The following is an 18,004-nucleotide window of genomic DNA, read 5'->3' as shown; positions in this document are numbered from 1 at the left end:
CACATTTTTTGTTTACAGTGGTGACCTACAAAATTTCTTGACCAGGATGCTGGGAAAACGATTTTAGAAACTATAATTTTATGTAAACTGTTATCAATTTCATATCTTAGCAGTATTATAAGAACAATTTTTTATCCAAGTATAAAATTTTAAGTATAGTTTTTGGTTTTGATGTTAAAAAGGTGGAAAAGTAAAAGTAGCCTTCGGCTAGGTCACTGAGGTCATATGCAAATTTCACCATCCAGCAAGATGGCGGCAATCTTTTGAAATTAGGAAATTTGTTTGCTCCAGGCTGCATTCCTTCACTTTTGGACTTTGTCTTCCACGCCTCATAGGTAGGAAAGAACCGATATGTTTGTGATTACATTTTCATTAACTTTGCATGATTTTTTTTCTAGAAAATGTAAGGTTTTAGTTGCTTTAGAAGCAAAGAAGTAGAAGCGTTGTGGCATGCTGTGCCCTCATCAATCAAAACAACACATGCAACATGCTGACTTAGCTATTCTTTTGTATAAAGAGAATGCTTCCTCATGAATTAATCTGGAATAATTACTTTAATCTGATTTACTTTCCTTATCATGTTTAATCTTGTATCGTGCACATTATAAATCGATCGTGATTCGTGAAATATTTGCTACATGCATTTGACACATTTTATTGATCGAATTAACTCAACTTTGACACAAAACGTGGCAACATGATAAGTGCTTTACTCTCTAAGCCCGTATTAAAAGAAATGTATTCTGAAGTTTTATGACAGTCCATGCCAAAGGTCGTAGGAGATGGAATTGTCCAACTGTGTAAACAAATGGGTGGTGTGAGCCGGTTTTACGCCATTTATAGCAGAAGCTTGTACTCGCACTGAACTCTAGCTCTACTCTAGCCGTGAGTACTAGTATATACATATCAGCTGGGCATTTTGGAGACACGTATTTTAGGAGTATTTATGTTAACGTCCCCGGAGAGATTTGGAGCTGATATCGAAGGTAAGAGGTTGTTTTGTCAAGGGATTTTGTGGGGTGCGCTACTGTTCAGTAATTTGCAATGGTAGATTCCTTGGGGGTTTGAATGGTCACACCCCCAAATTATTTAAATGTGCTTTGCCCCACTGTACTTCCCTTTGCTACAGATGCTTTTTTTCTAACAATGCTTACTAAGTTCTCGTAGAAAGATAAGTATGCCTGGTTATTATTTCCACAGCATTTGATATCTGTAAGCTAACTTGAGCTGTCAATATTTTCATCATTTAAAATCCAAGGGTAATTTTTTTCAAAATGTTTGCAAAAGAATGTTTTACCCTGCATTGCATTTTTGCCCGAGCGTTGTACCCACTGTTAATGTTGGTCTCCGCTTTCCAGATATGTAACTTAGAATAGCACAAGATATGGCAGTGGACTTTCCCTTTTTATTAACTATTGTAATACTGTATTGATAACATACAAGTCAGCAACACTGTACATTATTTAGAACTTTCCCTACCATGTGGTACTGATCATTCCAAGCTATTTCCTGTTATGTTCTGAAGTCTAAAACCATTCCAGCATGTGTTCCTACAAGTTGGCCCCCGTTCAACATCGCCCAAGGGTCTGGACCTTTCCCTGCTATTGCATCATCATATTTACCTGTGAGTGTCTGTACCATACACGTGTGACTGTTGTTAGCTTTGCTTAAGTGGCACGTGAACCCAGCGTCCTATAATACAGGTATGGTTCAGTGATTTCAAACCTTATCTGTACATGATGTGTAGTTGTAGGTATGTTTAAAAACACAACTTGGTATATAGTCTTACAGCTTACATCTTACATCTATTAAAGCTAAAGATAGTGTGTTGTATGTTAGTGCCCTGGAGAGCAAAGAACAAATATTAACACAGCACTCATTACAACCTAATCTTCAGTTGACTCAGCAACTACAGTCCGGCAGCACAGATTACTACTGACTGTAAATGCAGTTTAGTTTGCGGTGGTTTAATATTCACGGTTGTTGTGAACTTAAAACCACTGCAAACATGCTTTTGTTTGTCTTCGGTTCGCAGTGGACTAAAAACCAGCACAAACCCTCAATTTCTCTTTACCATGGATTAAATCACAGTGAATTCAAAGGCATTTACAGTAAATCAAAGACTACAAGATCTTGTTAAATCCTAGGCTAAAATTGGACTGTTGTTGTTGGTTGAAGCATGTAGCCAGGTTCTGGATTGTAGTGGAACAGGTGCAAAATCACAAGTGGTACATGGTAATTTGAGTAAATGTGGTATAAAGGGCAAACATGTGGCGCCGTTTGTTAGCATGTCACACAGTTTGGACCACAGTCTGTGTAACATGCATCATTAAAGAGATAAGGAATTGTTATAAGATCTCTGAGACAATGGCAAAACCAATTTGAGTATAGCGCTAATGTTTATTTGAAACAAGTACGAAAACATCCATTGTTTAGAAATGTTAGCTTATATCATAGAGTATTTAAACTTCACATGAATTGTTCTAACCTTTAGCACACTGATGTAGCCGTTTGGCACCCAATTCCCTATTGGTTACAGAGTTAGGCAGCAGGGAGAAGGTTAAATGTGTTCTTTATTGGACCAGACTTTAATTTTGTTATCCCCAGGTCCCTCCCATTTTATTTGATTGACAGGTGGGTCAGACAGTATGACAACATTGGTGACTTGGACATTGAACCCTTTGTCCTTAAACGTCTCGATAAATTGAGTGCAACCATAAGTTCATTTGAATAAGAGGTCATACAGAGAACTTTGGACACATGTTCAGCAATAATGGACTGATCTAATGTTGCGTGACGACCATTTTATACTGTAGATTGTGAAATATTTGCAGTATTTTCTATGTTCATGGTCACTTTTAGTACACTGAACTCATTGAACAGGCACCAGCATTTCTACCGTATTGCTCCTAATGTTTCAACTGAAAACTCACTATGCTACAGAATTAAGAGTCTTAAAACTTAAATGGATTTCCAGTAGTTGGATCGTTGGGTATTTATTAAGAAATCTTTTTGATTTCACAAAATTTCTATTTTCAGTTCTCGTACACAGAATCACAGACAAGCAAATCATGCAGGTGAAGATCTGTTCCACCCTTTCTAATTATATAGTACATGTGTAGGTAATGGAGAATCCATTGTGCATACCCCATTTAACAGACAACTATGCCTAAGACAAATCAAGAGGCCAACCTATAATTAGGGGACAAGGAATTTTTTACACCCTTATACTGATCAGAACACCACTTTCATCTGTGAATTAAGATTAAATTTTAAACTTAGATCTTCAGTAAAAACTAAAAAATGTCATTTGTGCACTTGATTTATATTTTATATGGTAATGCGCAGAATCATAATCCATATGCATTAAACAGTACTGGTTCAAACACTTAATTTTCCAGTTGTAAACTAAAACCGAGGAAATTCTGTTTGTTCATTTTGTGTTTGTTCACCCTAACTGCTAAAGCCTATCCGTGGACAGATATAAATACACATTGCTGATAGCATATTTATATTTCACTCCATACCGTAGGAGTAAAGGTGAATGGAGTGAAATATACTGTATTTGCTTGCAAATGTTGCCTTTCATGTTTTACCCTAAATTGTCCAATAGCCATCAATTTATGTCCACTTCAAGGCTCACCACTATCAGCACATTCCTCCACCCCTCAGCTATTTTCCACATTGACCCTTCCAAGTGCATGGTTATAGACTGGGCACTACAGGATGAAATATTATAAAGTATAGTTAAACTGATTTACCGGTAAGGATTGTAATATCCCTCGATGCTAGGTATTAGCCAATTGCAGTCTTTCCGGAAGTATTACACTTCTATTGATAGTGTATTTTAGGGTGATACTGGGAATTGGGTAATACTAGGCAAGATCATTCTGCTATCTCCATTTTGCAGCTGTTGTGCCCCTATGCACCCTGGTGATTTTGAGGGAGTGATGTACATTGTATGCTACCAGATGTGATGTGATTTATGCAAGCTATCGTAATGTTGCGCCACTGGCATTGTAGCAAATATATGATATGATGTGTTGAATCTTTCTGAATAATCGTCTATATCTATGTGGGGTCGTGTGGCGTAACGGAAGCGTGTTTGGCCCAGAACCCAGGGTTCAAATTTGGTCGTGTCACCGATCTTGTGCCCTTGGGAAAGGCACTTAACATGACTTTCCTCACTTCACTCAGGTGAAAATGAGTACCTGGCCTAGGTTAGGGACGTCCCTCGGATAGGACGTTAAATATTAATGTAGGTCCCGTGTTTGGGGAGAGCCACACCCCACGCACTTTAAAGAACCCACCACACCATTCGAAAAAGAGTAGGGGGCATGCCCCAGTGTGCGATGGTCCAAACCTTACAGTCGGTATATAGGCTACAAAAGTCTTCAGCAAGTTGAAGTTGGTAACCTCAAAATGGAAAAAGAAAAGATCTGTTACTTCCAAATGAAAGAGAGAAATTAAAATTTCTGCTGAAGTCTGGGATACTGTAACAGATGTAAGTAGGCATAGGTGCACTTTGTATTTGAAATGCTAGATGTCGCCACATGAAAAAAGCATGTTAGCAGTATACCACTGAAACAAATAGAAACAGTGAGATTGGGCATCAGCTACACTGTTCATAGTTTATCTTAGTCTTTCACCATTTGATTTTTTATTAGTACTCAAACTAGATATAAATGCACCTACTTCTTGTCAATGGTTGAAGAAAATACTGTGCCGTACAAATACAATTGCAAAATTACCGTGCCTTGAAAATTAAATCTCTTCAGGATCCAAGCACTGATAACCCCCATACATACCCTCACCACCTGCCAAGTACAAAATACTGTATTGAAGCTGTGTACGAATAATTTGTATGTTAGAACGGGAAGAGACTTCAACACGACTGGTAGGATTGTATACGTATCTCTTTTTTATTGTAAGGTGACAATGTTGTAGCTTATGTGTGAGTATATATTAACTACATGTATATGTTCTAACAGTTGTACTACGGTGTATTCTTCAGATGCAGGATGTATACATGATGAATTTTTCAGTGCGCTCGAAATTCTGTGTACATAATTATATATTCCAGTCATCTCTTGTGTTGAGGTTATTATTAATAGAGAGCTCATTAGAAATCCCATAATTAATTCATATTTGTGGTAAATCATTCTGTGTAAGCAGTACAATATAAACACTTCAATTTATTTACGACCAAGTGTGTGGTTTCCTTTTCTAGGATGCAATCTGTATTCGGCTTTTTTTGGGGCCAATGATTGTAACATAACGTTTGTTTAGCTGCTAACTTAGCCTTCTGAGTTTGAAATAAAAGAAGAAAGTATTGCTACGCAGACTTTAGTCCTTTGCATGTAAGGTTACTGTACTAAGATTCATTATTAGAAGGACATATACATGTGTATCATGTATTAGAATGTATGAATTTGAGACTGTATCAAAACGTCATAAAAATTAAGTATGAAAATAATCGCAGTATACCTTATACAAATTGTTTTATTATAGACTTGCATCTTTTAGCTTTGTTTTCTCCATATGATCGTCTCCATATAGTCGAGATGATGTGGCCGTTCTATGATTTTCCCATGGTCTAATGTACCCAGACATTCAACCCTCCCCGGTGTTTTGTACCAAAATAAAGGCTTCCTCTCATAAATACCTTCACCATTATGTCCCGCGGGAATTTCTATTCTATTAGCTGACTGAGTCGATTTAATCGTACAGCGGGGATAAAGCCGGTGGTTTGACGTCAGAAGGTTCTACAGACGACACAATGGCTGCCTTCCGCTAGTAACTTACCCGCAGTTACATGTATTAAATCGATTGGAACTGATTGGGCTAAGATGGGATACGTGTCTGCCATGCTAATTCACTTAGAAACATCTCCTACTTTTTCTTTACATTACAAATACCATAATGCTAGTATTGTGCATACTTGTACCTTAGGCTATGAAGTTTTTTGTTCATCTGTGTGGGTGATACAGGTACTAGTAGTAGTACATGTAATGATGTTTTTGGTTAAAGTCCTGATTTGATGGTACATGTACTAGTGGTCATGTACTATATATCCATAGTTAATTTCATACAGTAGATATGTCAGAGGTAGTATAACGGTTTCTGTGATTTGATACAGATAATTTCTAAAAGGGTACATTTCAAGAAGAGCTGTGGATAAACTGATATCAATTTTGTCTTGTTTGTGCTTAATGCTTTCCTAGCTTACTTGATAAGGATTATTAATGAATTGTTACATTTGCTAGTCACGTTCACCACAGAGTGACAGCTAATCAAAACATTGTTTGCATAATTAATGAGCTACGTTTAATTAAAGAAGACATACTAGAAACACTAACCATTTTTTCCTGTGTTTTTCAGATATAGTTTTGCCTCATGTGCACCCCAACTTAGGCAATGACTTGTGATACCTTTTGGATTTTAGCAGTTTTAGAAGTTTTAAAAATTGCATACTTCTTGGAGAAAATATAGTATATTATGTAGCAGAATGATGACCATTTTTCATGTGTTTTTCAGATTTAGTTTTGACTGAGCGGCGCCATGTCTCAACTCGTCCGTGTAGCAAATGTCCTGCGTGACCGCGGACTGCTGCAGAAGCGATTTGTTCTCGCGCTCAAACACGACTTGCGGAAGCTCTCCACGTCGACAGTAAGGAGGAAGGATGGCACCCTTATCAATCAGGTGATGACTTGTATCAGGGTGAAACTTATGTTGGACAAGTGTGACATTCATTTTGGCTCTAAGCTAGCAGGGGGTCAGGACGTCAAGAAAACAAGTAAATTAGATGCCGTCGTTTTGCGGGGGACGGTCAGAAGATGTCTTGTTTCCCTGGAACGTTGACCAAAGGGGTACCGTTTAACTTCACTGAGGGTGGAGCAGCATTTAAATGTACATACAATTGTTTTTTTTTCTAGAAATGTTACCTGCAATGTCATACGTACAAATGTACAAGGCTTCAAACGTAGACCATACGTACAATTTTTTGTCTAAATCATTCTTTTTATTACTTCTCAAAATCAAATGTGTATCAAGTGCTGAGCCACTGAGCAGGCTACCTTGGTAAAAGAAAACCAACAAATAAAGCTCACATATACGGGCTATGGCACAAAATACAAATAATCAAACACACAAAAATGTGCAAATACAAATTAAAAGAGATAAAAAAGATATCCAGGAAGCAGCAAAGATGAATCGTATAGATACAGAAAACAAAATTGAATTTTTACTCTTCAAGAATTATTTTACCCTGTATTTGCCACATATCTTTCATCTATTTCACTTGTCCTTTTTGCTAAAATACATTTATATTGCAGGTTCCTTCCCTTGTAATCAAAGTGACTCCTCACGTAAATCCTCCTTATCTAAATTCCTCCCCCATCCCTACCCCATCATCTTCCCTTCTCCAAGGCTTATCTCCACTCCAGGGCTGGTTGGAGTGACATGATGATATATTTATTAAGCCACAGCAAGTAAATTTGATGGACAACATCAGCGTGCACTTTGATTTTCATCTGATTTCGAAATGAAAGAACAAGAATTGCAACAAGAATACATACCGAAAATGGGACAACATGTCGCAAACGTTTGTCTGTTCTATGTCTATCGCAAAGAACGTCCTAGATAATGTAAAAAGGCAATTGCACAGGTAAGCATCCTTTCTCTAAGGCCACACCAATTTTATTTCTTGGTTAAAGGGATTTTGAAAAAAATGCTATAATTGGAAAATGAACATGAAAACAGAATCTCAGAGGAAAGTTTGTACTTTGGTGCACACAGTTTCAGGGTCAGGTGCAAGTTTTTACCCCAGCCTTCTGTTTTCGTGATTTTTTTTGCTAAAATAAAAAAAAAATCTGTTAACCTAGAAATTAAATTGGTGTGGCCTAATGTTGATGTGCTGTACAAACCCGGACCTATAAATGATTTTAATACTGGCACCAGTGTTGCTTACTATTTTATTGAATACAGGAATAAAATTAAAAGACGTCTTGGTTGTGATACCATATTTTACCGCTTCAAATCTTCTTACATGCTTTATGGTATCTTGTTTTTTTACCCACCTTGTTTTTTTTTCATCCGCGCACACTAAATTTGGGGTCTCTAGAAGATGTCATCCATAAAATTTACTTGCTGTGGCCTTGAATTTAAACCGTGCCCAGAAGTCAAGTACAGAATACATCAGCCGCAAAATGAAACGGATTGCCCTTGACCCGTGCCCCCTGCGGAATTGAAGTACATCTCCCCGTATTCTCGGCAGGGTGTAGATTGAATAGTGATAGCTTGTATGGCCCTGGTAGCTATAAAGATAGGTGTTGAATACTAAGTAAGTTTTGAATTTCAAATGTTTCGCTCTTCCATATATTCTACCACCTTAGAGTTAGACCAGAGAAAGCTGTAGAAATCCCAGGATTTAAGATTAGTATATTAGTTGACAATGATATTTTAGAAGTCATTTGCATTCAGACTTTTTCTGATTTAGGTTAGGCCACACCAATTTATTTTCTTGGTTAACAGAATAAGAAAAAATTTTAAAAAAATGCTACATTGGAAAAACAACATTAAAACAGAATCTTTGGTGCTCACAGTTTCAGGGAGTGAACAGGGTCAGGTGCAAGTTTTCACCCCAGCCTTCTGTTTTCATGATTTTTTTTTTGCTAGAATTAGAAAAAACTCTGTTAACCAAGAAATTGAATTGGTGTGGCCTTATCCCGATTTTCATGGTGCCTGCAAATTACCAAGCCGTATTAGTAATTCTATCTGTAATTTTGATAAACTTTCAGCCACGTTTATAATTTCTACATAAAATTGTATCTCTAAAAACGTAAGTGCTACCGATTTTTTACCTGCAAAATTTTTACCCGTGTAATTATAAAATTTCTTCTGCAATATGTAATGTATTGGTAAGAGTGGTGCCAAGATATTTGTCCAAATACAAAATGTAACCAGAAAATAGAGAAAAACAGGACTTTCACAGGAAGTAGACCCGTTTATGTACACCAGACACGATCTCCACTTTTCAATTTCATGGCGTAGCTACCATGGTTATACCAATTGAACTAAAAGGCTGCAGAGATTTGATCTCAGAGAGAAATTGAAATTGATGGCGGCTCCACAGACCTCATTACGGGTTGCAAATTGAGTGTCTTTAACAATCTCTGCAGGAACAAACCATTACAGTCAACAGGGCTCGAAATACTGGGTGCATGTGCACTTTTGTGCACCTAAAATTGGAGCTCTGCACCAAAGTTTTGACTGTGGGTGCAGCGGTGCACCAATATATTTTTGTAGGTTATAGGATAGAGATGCTATTGTACACTAGTATACAGAAAAAGCATTATTTTATAACTTTTGTTTGATATACAAATGTATTACTTGTTTGAAATTTTGAACTTTGAGACAGGTGGTACGTTTGGTGATTATGTTTTGCTGACATTCTACTTTATTTCATGTTGTTCTCCTAAAATTCTATCTCTGCACTAAAAATTTAGGTAGGTACACCAGTGCACCTACAGTTTATAGGGAAGGTTTGTGGGAAAGCGCAGGTGTTAGTGACTGCCCTGCAATAAAAGAGCACTGTTAAATCCGTCAGGGCATGACAAATGGGAAAGAAATAAGTCTTTACTGTACTCTTTATGGAGAAGTGAGAAATGCAATTCAGAGCGATTCTGGATCATAGACAAGGCTCAATCATCAATGCTGTATCTGAATGTCTACTTTGCAATTGCATCAAGATTGAAATTGGAAGAAGGGAGATTGACAATTATTCAATTTAAAGGTATACCTTCTCATTGCATTGTCATGTTAATCCATCTAAATTAGCAAGTTAGTAGAGCCTCAGTGGCTGGGCTTGAATGCCACTTAGTGTGTTTGCCAAAGTGATTTTTTTAGATTTATTTACTTTCTGATTCATTTATGTTGACCATTGTGTATTTAGAGGTTGGTATGGCTCCTAACTTCATCAGCTTGGTACATGTATGTCATTGAAAAATCTTATAACGCAACTTTAAACAGGCTTTTACTTTTATCCAGGATTTATAGGCAGGGCGTCCAAAAATGGGGGGGGGACAATTTATTTGTTTTCTTAGTGTAGGGCATCCAGAAGACGCCTTGACAACATGCTAGCTAATATCCTGACTTAAAAGACATTTACTTGGCAAACACTTCTCAGTAGCCTTCCTCAGGGACCAGTGGACTTCACTACCTCTTGCTGCTAGATGGGATTATGACAATATTTGTCCCTCTATTGTACACTCACTATAATTTTGTTTTGACTTTCTCTTTACCACAGCCCCGGACGGCATCTCTGATACTAGAGGATGGAACAAAGGTCAAGGGTTACTCGTTTGGGAATGAGAGGTCCATGGCAGGAGAGGTGGTGTTCAACACTGGCCTGGTGGGGTAAGGAAGGTTTACAATGACGATTCTTATGTGTATAAAGTGATCGTGAAAGTGATCTCGAACCAGTTTAGCTCACTGAAGAGCTACATGTATTCTTCCACTAATCTCCAAGCAGATGTATCGGTGGCAAGGCAGTATCAAAAGGGCCAACCAGTATCTGGAGATTAGTCTTCCACTGGTCGTGACAGAGAAGACAGACACTATACAGTATTTACAGCTTCATTGTACCGGGGAAATTCCTCTAGCTAGCTCTTTTTAACAAGCACAATGAACAGTGGACCACGGCTTAACGTCTTGTCCTAAGGACTGCTACCATTTCCAGTAGCATGCATGTGGGGTGAGCGACACAGCTGGGATTCAAACTCCCAACCTCTTGGCGGAGTTGCTAACCACTGGACTACGCATACTACTGCAAAAGATTCATTATGTTCATGCTGGAAGTAGTTTGGAAGATTTTCATTATGTGAGGGAGTTTTAAGTCATAGTCATAGGATAAAGATAAAATAAAAATTAATATGAATTTAGTTTCATCGCTGATTTTTTCCCAAACCAGCTACCCGGAGGCTCTGACGGACCCGAGTTATTGCGGGCAGATCCTGACGCTGACTTACCCGATCGTGGGGAACTACGGAGTCCCGGACACCGCCCTCCGAGACGAGATGGGGCTCATGAAGTATGTGGAGTCCGACAGAATACATGTAAGTTTCACCAGCTTATGTATTTTCTTTTAGTTTACAGTTCACAGGGGTGCCGAAATATTTTAGGGAATAGATATGAATTTTACAGAATTCATAAATACCCTACTCAGGAACATGTGAATTTTACAGAATTGGTACAAATATTACGTAAGTCATGTACGGAATACTTACGATCCTTACTAATTTGTTGAACCAGCGCCTGGCTGACATCGATTCTCAGTCTCGTCCAGCCATTTGGTTTAAATTACACGTATATATTGCCTAAGAAGCCAGCATTAGTGGCCTCTTAGGCCCTTCCATATTGAAGAAATTAAAGTCATAGACTTTTCCACAGATCCCATTGCATGCTGGGAGACACGAGGCACTATGGGCAAACAAAATGAGAGTAAATCTAGAATAAGTGGCTTGGTTGAAGACATATAGTAGTCAGTGGACAAAGAATAGAATGCCCAGTGTAACACAGAAACTATTGAGAAGATGACAATCTTTAATTAAGAATTGCAACAAAACAATACACAGTGGAGCACCAGGCAGACAAGATGATGTTGTGGACCACTCGACATTACAAGTACATTGAATATAACAATAAAACACTAAAAGCAATCCATAGAATGATAGTAAATGATGATGATGTTGCCATGCAGGTAGCAGGCCTACTTGTGCATAGAATGAGTAAAGAAATTATCTCCTCACTCGCCCGAGGGCAGTGACCAGCTGCAGCAAACTGGACCCGTGTCTGTCTGAGTCTGTGAGACACCCGTGAGAGAGCATGGTAAATGGTCTCAATGGTTGGGTGCTGTTTCTAACTGATGTTTTGTCCTTTACCATACAGGTGGCGGGCCTACTTGTGCAGGACTACTCCCACCACCACAGCCATTGGAACTCCGTCAAGTCCCTGTCCCAGTGGCTAAAGGACGAGGGAGTCCCTGCCCTGTACGGTATAGACACCAGGATGCTGACAAAACTCATCAGAGACAGGGTACGCTTAAACATCTTTGTACTTTACAAGAGCCACTAGTGACGTCATCGAAAGGGTACAATGGTATACCTTGTAGGGCTCAAAATACAACATGCAATTTGCATGCTGTTTTCAAGATTTGCATGTGAAAATATTTTGAACGGTCAATTTTGCATTGTGTAAAAGACTCTAATTTGTTTGTTGCATCCCAAGGCTTGCATTTTGCTATTTTTCTCATCTCCAGAATAATCATACCAGCACATGCATTCAATTTTTTACAGCTCCTGACTTTGAATGTATTATGTGTGTAATGTTTCTTGGCTTATGGTAAGAAGTAGTATGAGTTGAAGATTATTTTAGGTACATTCATATTAACTAACTGCACTCAGGCCAGGTCTCGCATATTCTTTTCTCTACACAGGGAACTGTTCTGGGAAAGATTGAGTTTGAGGGAGATCCGATAGAGTTTGTTGACCCCAACCTCAGGAACCTCATGGCAGAAGTGTCCACCAAGGTATGTTTCATCATCACTAGTACTTTTTTCAATTGGTAGAATAATGCTATATGTGACTGAGTAAGAAACCATACAAGGTTTATGTGTGATGATGATTGACATACTGATAAAAATATACACGCTAAGTTCGTACACAGAGTAAAGCACTTACCAACAAGCTTTCCACCAGTCCTCTGGTCCTTCTCAAGTTGATTTGACCCGAAGCCTAATTACCTTGACTTGAGCAGAAGTGTGACATCAGCAGACGGGTCAAAGGTGCCGACAAGTCTACCGAGATGGAGGCCACCTTTGACCCTAGGTCAAGTGAAGTAGGCTTTGGGTCAAATCAACTTGAGAATGAACAGAGGACTAGTCGAAAGATTGTAAGTAAATACTTTACATTTGTTGTACGGAATTGGCATGTAAATGTATCAATAGGATTAAAAGCATTATTTTCAACCATATTTGCATTGAAGGTTGTCTGTTTGGACCTCCTTTACTGAAGGTCTCCATGGTAACGCAACCCCTCTACATTTATCGAGAAGATTAGAGGTGACCCTGTGTGCTTGGCTAAACACACGGGCAATAGCAAAGCTGCATTGCACTCCTAGCTAACGAAAAAGCTTTGTCCTCAGTTTGAGGTTTGATCACTTTACCTCTTTAAACTGTAGGAAGTGCAGATATTTGGGAAAGGCAACCCTGTGAAGATCGTGGTGGTGGATTGCGGCGTCAAACACAACATGATCCGGAACCTGGTGAAGCGCGGGGCGGAGGTTCACCTGGTCCCCTGGAACCACAACATTCAGGACGAAAGCTACGACGGGCTCTTCGTGTCCAACGGTCCTGGAGATCCCGAGCTCGCGACGGAAGCTATTGAAAACATGCGGCAGGTGAGACTCTAAGAGCTCTACCACCATATTAGCTGGTGTGTTATGCCAAATGTCGGTTATACCGGCTATATAGATACGGATACAGTTACAGGTCTTTGTGGATAGGCCTATTGAGAAAAATGCCTCTGCCCCTGAGGTGTCACCAAGAATGGTGCCTCAAGTGTGCTTCAAGTTTGATGTTCACTGTCCTTGGTGCTGAATTCTTTAATGCTTCAGTATATCATCAGTTGATTTGATTTGATTCATTAGGCTGTGTTAAGTCTAAGTATACAGCCAGGGCTACCCAACTAGCCAGAGGCTATTGTAAAGGGCTAGCCCTTGTAACAGGACAATACACATTATACAATGAAAATGGTTAAAGCACACATTTAAATGTGTTAACAGAGCTAGTGTTACGTTGGTTATACAACTTATACAAAGCAGATCATGACAGTTGGTAATGAAAAGCTTGTACACTTCATGTTTAATATTGCCTGTCCTTGGTGCTGAATTCGTGAATGCTGCTGTCTGCATCTTATCAGTCGATGACATGGTAAAAATACTTGCAGTTGATGAAAAAACATGTACATTTACTGTGCAGATCCTGCAAGAGGAAAGACCTGAGCCCATCTTTGGGATCTGTATGGGGAACCAGCTGACCTCTCTGGCTGCAGGGGCTAAGTCCTACAAGCTGCCTCTTGGAAACAGGTAAAAAAAAGTTTGATCTTTTATTTCATTGTACGAAGTTAAAGGGTACCCAGGCTGTTTTTTGGCAGCTAAATATTTTTATGTGGTTACCAGTTTATAGCATTGTAGGTTTATAGATATAGGTTGTGGATATAGGTTAATGGATATAGATTTAGGTTTTATGTTTATTCAGACATAAACTACCACTTTTCGGTTGTCTTCTTTTGTTTCTTTTCTATAATTCTGCTTCATCGTTTGTATCCAAGGACTTACTATAACTGCCTTTAAGTTTGCGGGGATTTGATTTCTTGTTGAGGAGAAAATGGAGTGTTCGTGGTAGTTTTAACTTTGCGATGAATAGGTTCAAGCGAAAGGAAACATTTCAACAATAACAGTATCTTGTCTTTCCCTCCGTCCCCAGGGGCCACAACCAGCCCGTCCTGAACCTGTTAAACAACCAGGCCTTCATCACGTCACAGAACCACGGCTTTGCCATCGATAACGAGACCCTCCCGCCTGGCTGGAAGCCCATGTTCATCAACGCTAACGACCTGACTAACGAGGGCATCATGCACGAAACACGACCCATCTTCACCGCACAGTTCCATCCCGAGGCGCGGGGAGGGCCAACAGATACCGAGGTATGGTATGCTGGTGTGAGACCTGAAAATGGTTCACTAGTGTGATACCTATAAATAGTATGCTGGTGATACAATGTAGCGCGCCGGTGTTAAACTGAAAAGTTGCCTTGAGCATGATTGTTTTGTAAATAGTCACAGTCAATGCTATTATTCACTTTGTGATAACATAATGTCATAAGATATGAAAGCCTTTATTACTTGAATGATACTGTAGGCAAGTTGACATGGCTCTAACTCCTTTTTTTCTGGTTTCTGCAATATGTGATTGCCTATACATCTTAACATTGTGGAATTGCAACTTTTTGCCTGTGTCTGCAATCTGAAAAATTTGGTACTGTACTACTGTTGAACCTTAATGAATATGCCTTCTCTACAGTTCCTATTTGACATCTTCATGGACATGATCAGAAAAGGCAAGGGAACCTCCATGCCTGTGTCCAAAGTCATCCCTCCAGGCAAACCCAGGCCTGCTCCCGTCCATGTAAGTCTGTCTTTACTAACATGTACTTGCAGGCTTTCAGATATATTTTCCGAGAACCATAGTAGAATAGAACTCGTTGTCATCAAGTACTGTAGGAGCCTCGTCACTAAATTGCTTTAAAGAACGGTTGCAGTCAGATGTGCAAAAACTACATGTAGGTGAGACAGGCCGTTCAGCGTAATATAACCAGCTACTGCTGTGCTTCGTGCCTGCAAAGCTGGTGTGTTACGCGGAAAGGCGGTTATACTGGCTATACAGATACAGAAGCTTTTAGCTAGGATTTATAGCTGGCTGATCCACAACAGCATTTCAACATTTGAAACTGAGAGAGTAGCTATTGCCGAGGCAAAGAGAAGGACCAGGAAAGCTAGCCAACAAAAGAATTGACTGCACCAATTGGCTGTATGGATTAACAGTTACCTAGTAGACTTGCATGTCAATCAATTTTCATGCTGTTCCAGTGTCTAGTATGAGGAAAAAACAGTTGCAGTGTGTGTATGTAGTTACCAGGGAAACAGGGCGTCCTCTGGGTGTCCCCTGCAAAAGGAGGGCATCTAATTTCTTTGTGCATGGTGTCCAGAAGATGCCCTGACACCCTGCAAGCTAATTAGACTTGTCGCCCGTTTTTCTCTTTCCTATGCTCCAATGACTTTTCATTTGTATCCTTTTCCAAAATTACTGTGATAATGGTTACAGCATTTCCTACAATGTATTCTTATAAAATCCTACAGGTAAACAAAGTGTTGGTACTGGGTTCAGGAGGCTTGTCCATCGGCCAGGCTGGGGAATTTGACTACTCTGGCTCACAGGCTATCAAAGCACTCAAGGTAAATGATAAGAATATGTTTTGTTGAAAAAGATGATAATAGAGAGACTTAAATGATACTGTTCGTTTGTGAATTTTTCTTTCTGTATTTCAGTCTGTTGATACTTTAGTCAGACTCTTAGTATCTGTATGACAGAAGATATGTACAGACATTCATTGTTAATCGTTGAAATCTGGTCACCCATCTGCATTTCTTTTCCAAACTGCTAGGAGGAGAACCTACAAACGGTCCTGATGAACCCCAACATTGCATCTGTACAGACAAATGCCCATGGAGAAAAACAGGTCAGTCTACATTGTACTTTCTTACTGATGAATTTGAGCTTCTTAGCCAATGTTTCTATTGTTAACAGTACACTTGAATTTAAGCAACTGCAAAGAAGGCAAGAATCATAAGGTTAACCTTCTCCCTGCTGCCTAACTCTGTAACTAATAGAAAACGGGGTGCTAAATGGCTACTTCAGTGTGCTAAAGGTTAAGTATATTTGTGAACTGTAATTCACTTTATCTTCACGGTAGCAAAATTTCACAGTGTAAGGAAAATTGACATTTTTCACTGAACTTTAACTTCACGGTGGCAGCAAGTGATTTACAGAACGGATGTGTGAAGGAATCATGAATAATTACAACAGGTTTTTCACGGTGATAATAAGTTCAGAATTGACAGAAGTTACTGTGAAAGAAACAAGAATTACAGTAACTTTTATCCCCCCCCCTCAGGCGGACCATGTTTATTTCCTCCCCATCACGCCCGAGTTTGTGACTGATGTCATTAAGAGAGAGAAGCCTGATGGGATACTGCTGTCCATGGGGGGACAGACAGCACTCAACTGTGGTAAGTACAGGAAACCTGGACATATTTGTTGTTGTTCACCTTGTAGTGCCTAGTGCAGGGCTGTCCCCAGGTCATGTCCCTCCATTCCGTGGCACTCCATTCCCTGGCACATTCCGTGGTGTGGCGCAATCGGTAGGGTGTTTCGCCCAGAACCGAGAGATATGCCCCGATGTTGTGCCCTTGGGAAAGGCACTTTACATGACTTTCCTCACTCCACCCAGGTGTGAATGGGTACCTGACTTCGGTTGAGGAAGGTCGTATTGAGGTCACCTGCTGGCACCGAATGGCAGCTGCCCAGACCCTTGCGACAGTTCCACAAAGTGCAAGTGTGGAGCAAACATCTATCTGTTGTGTATTATGTGATTGTAAACCCTGCAGCAATTCAGCACTGGCTGCCATTGCACAGGTAATTTCTGACTAATAAACCATTATTACTATTCCAGGACGGAAATCTGTTTGTTGGGAATGACAAGCAGTTCACTTCGTCCATCCCAAAAATCTGAACTTCATGATGTGAAATTGAATTAACAATGTATATTCTTAAGCCTAAAATGAACTTTGACCACGCTTGCAGGTGTTGAACTCTTCAAGCAGGGCATCCTACACCAGCATGGCGTTCAAGTTCTCGGTACGCCCATCGAGTCTGTCATGGCCACCGAAGATCGCCAGATCTTCTCCGACAAACTCACGGAAATCAACGAGAAGATTGCGCCAAGTTTCGCAGTCGAAAGTGTAAGTTCATGACTTTTTTCCCAGTCCTTGTTGCAATTTAACAGAATCATACTGCTCATTTGACTTCTATAATAAGATTTGAACTATTCCAACCTGTCATATCTGACAGACTCTGATTTCTATTGTTGTTGTTTTGCTGGACTGCAAGTTTCCTTGCTGTTTCTGTAGCAGGGTATATTTTTACAGGGAGGGGTGCTAGCCCTTCCCCTTTAATGTGCTTGAGGCAACACGGTAACCCCAATTTATGTCCCTTCCAAAAGACGGGTGCAGCCCCAACCAAGATGTCCTGTCCCAAGATTTCAACCAGGGTCTCCCAGTTATCAACTAATTGGAACCAGCAGCTCAACTGTGAGGCTGTAGTGTTTTTC

General features: G+C 39.6%; 1 protein-coding gene across 4 annotated transcripts in view; it reads left to right on the top strand.

Moving 5' to 3' along the window:
• The first annotated feature begins 235 nt into the window (after positions 1-235).
• Positions 236-18,004, top strand: part of LOC136449235 (carbamoyl-phosphate synthase [ammonia], mitochondrial-like) — a 36,287-nt gene continuing 18,518 nt past the window's right edge. The window contains exons 1-14 of one of the 4 annotated variants that reach the window (XM_066449141.1): positions 236-335; positions 6,538-6,702; positions 10,307-10,416; positions 10,970-11,114; positions 11,947-12,093; positions 12,494-12,586; positions 13,237-13,455; positions 14,036-14,142; positions 14,543-14,762; positions 15,139-15,243; positions 15,975-16,070; positions 16,280-16,354; positions 16,790-16,904; positions 17,479-17,636. In XM_066449141.1, the coding sequence (XP_066305238.1) occupies positions 6,562-6,702; positions 10,307-10,416; positions 10,970-11,114; positions 11,947-12,093; positions 12,494-12,586; positions 13,237-13,455; positions 14,036-14,142; positions 14,543-14,762; positions 15,139-15,243; positions 15,975-16,070; positions 16,280-16,354; positions 16,790-16,904; positions 17,479-17,636 (1,731 nt within the window). In that variant the 5' untranslated portion in view covers positions 236-335; positions 6,538-6,561. Of the gene's footprint in view, positions 336-769; positions 987-1,684; positions 1,704-4,806; positions 4,898-6,537; positions 6,703-10,306; positions 10,417-10,969; positions 11,115-11,946; positions 12,094-12,493; positions 12,587-13,236; positions 13,456-14,035; positions 14,143-14,542; positions 14,763-15,138; positions 15,244-15,974; positions 16,071-16,279; positions 16,355-16,789; positions 16,905-17,478; positions 17,637-18,004 lie in introns of those variants that run through there. The other 3 variants (XM_066449142.1, XM_066449144.1, XM_066449143.1) reach the window with 3 other exon arrangements.

Source organism: Branchiostoma lanceolatum, chromosome 15 (genome assembly GCF_035083965.1).
Source record: "Branchiostoma lanceolatum isolate klBraLanc5 chromosome 15, klBraLanc5.hap2, whole genome shotgun sequence".
In the NCBI taxonomy this organism is placed as follows: domain Eukaryota; kingdom Metazoa; phylum Chordata; class Leptocardii; order Amphioxiformes; family Branchiostomatidae; genus Branchiostoma; species Branchiostoma lanceolatum.
The sequence above is the reverse complement of the archived record's forward strand: the minus strand, read 5'-3'. Positions and strand labels throughout refer to the sequence as shown.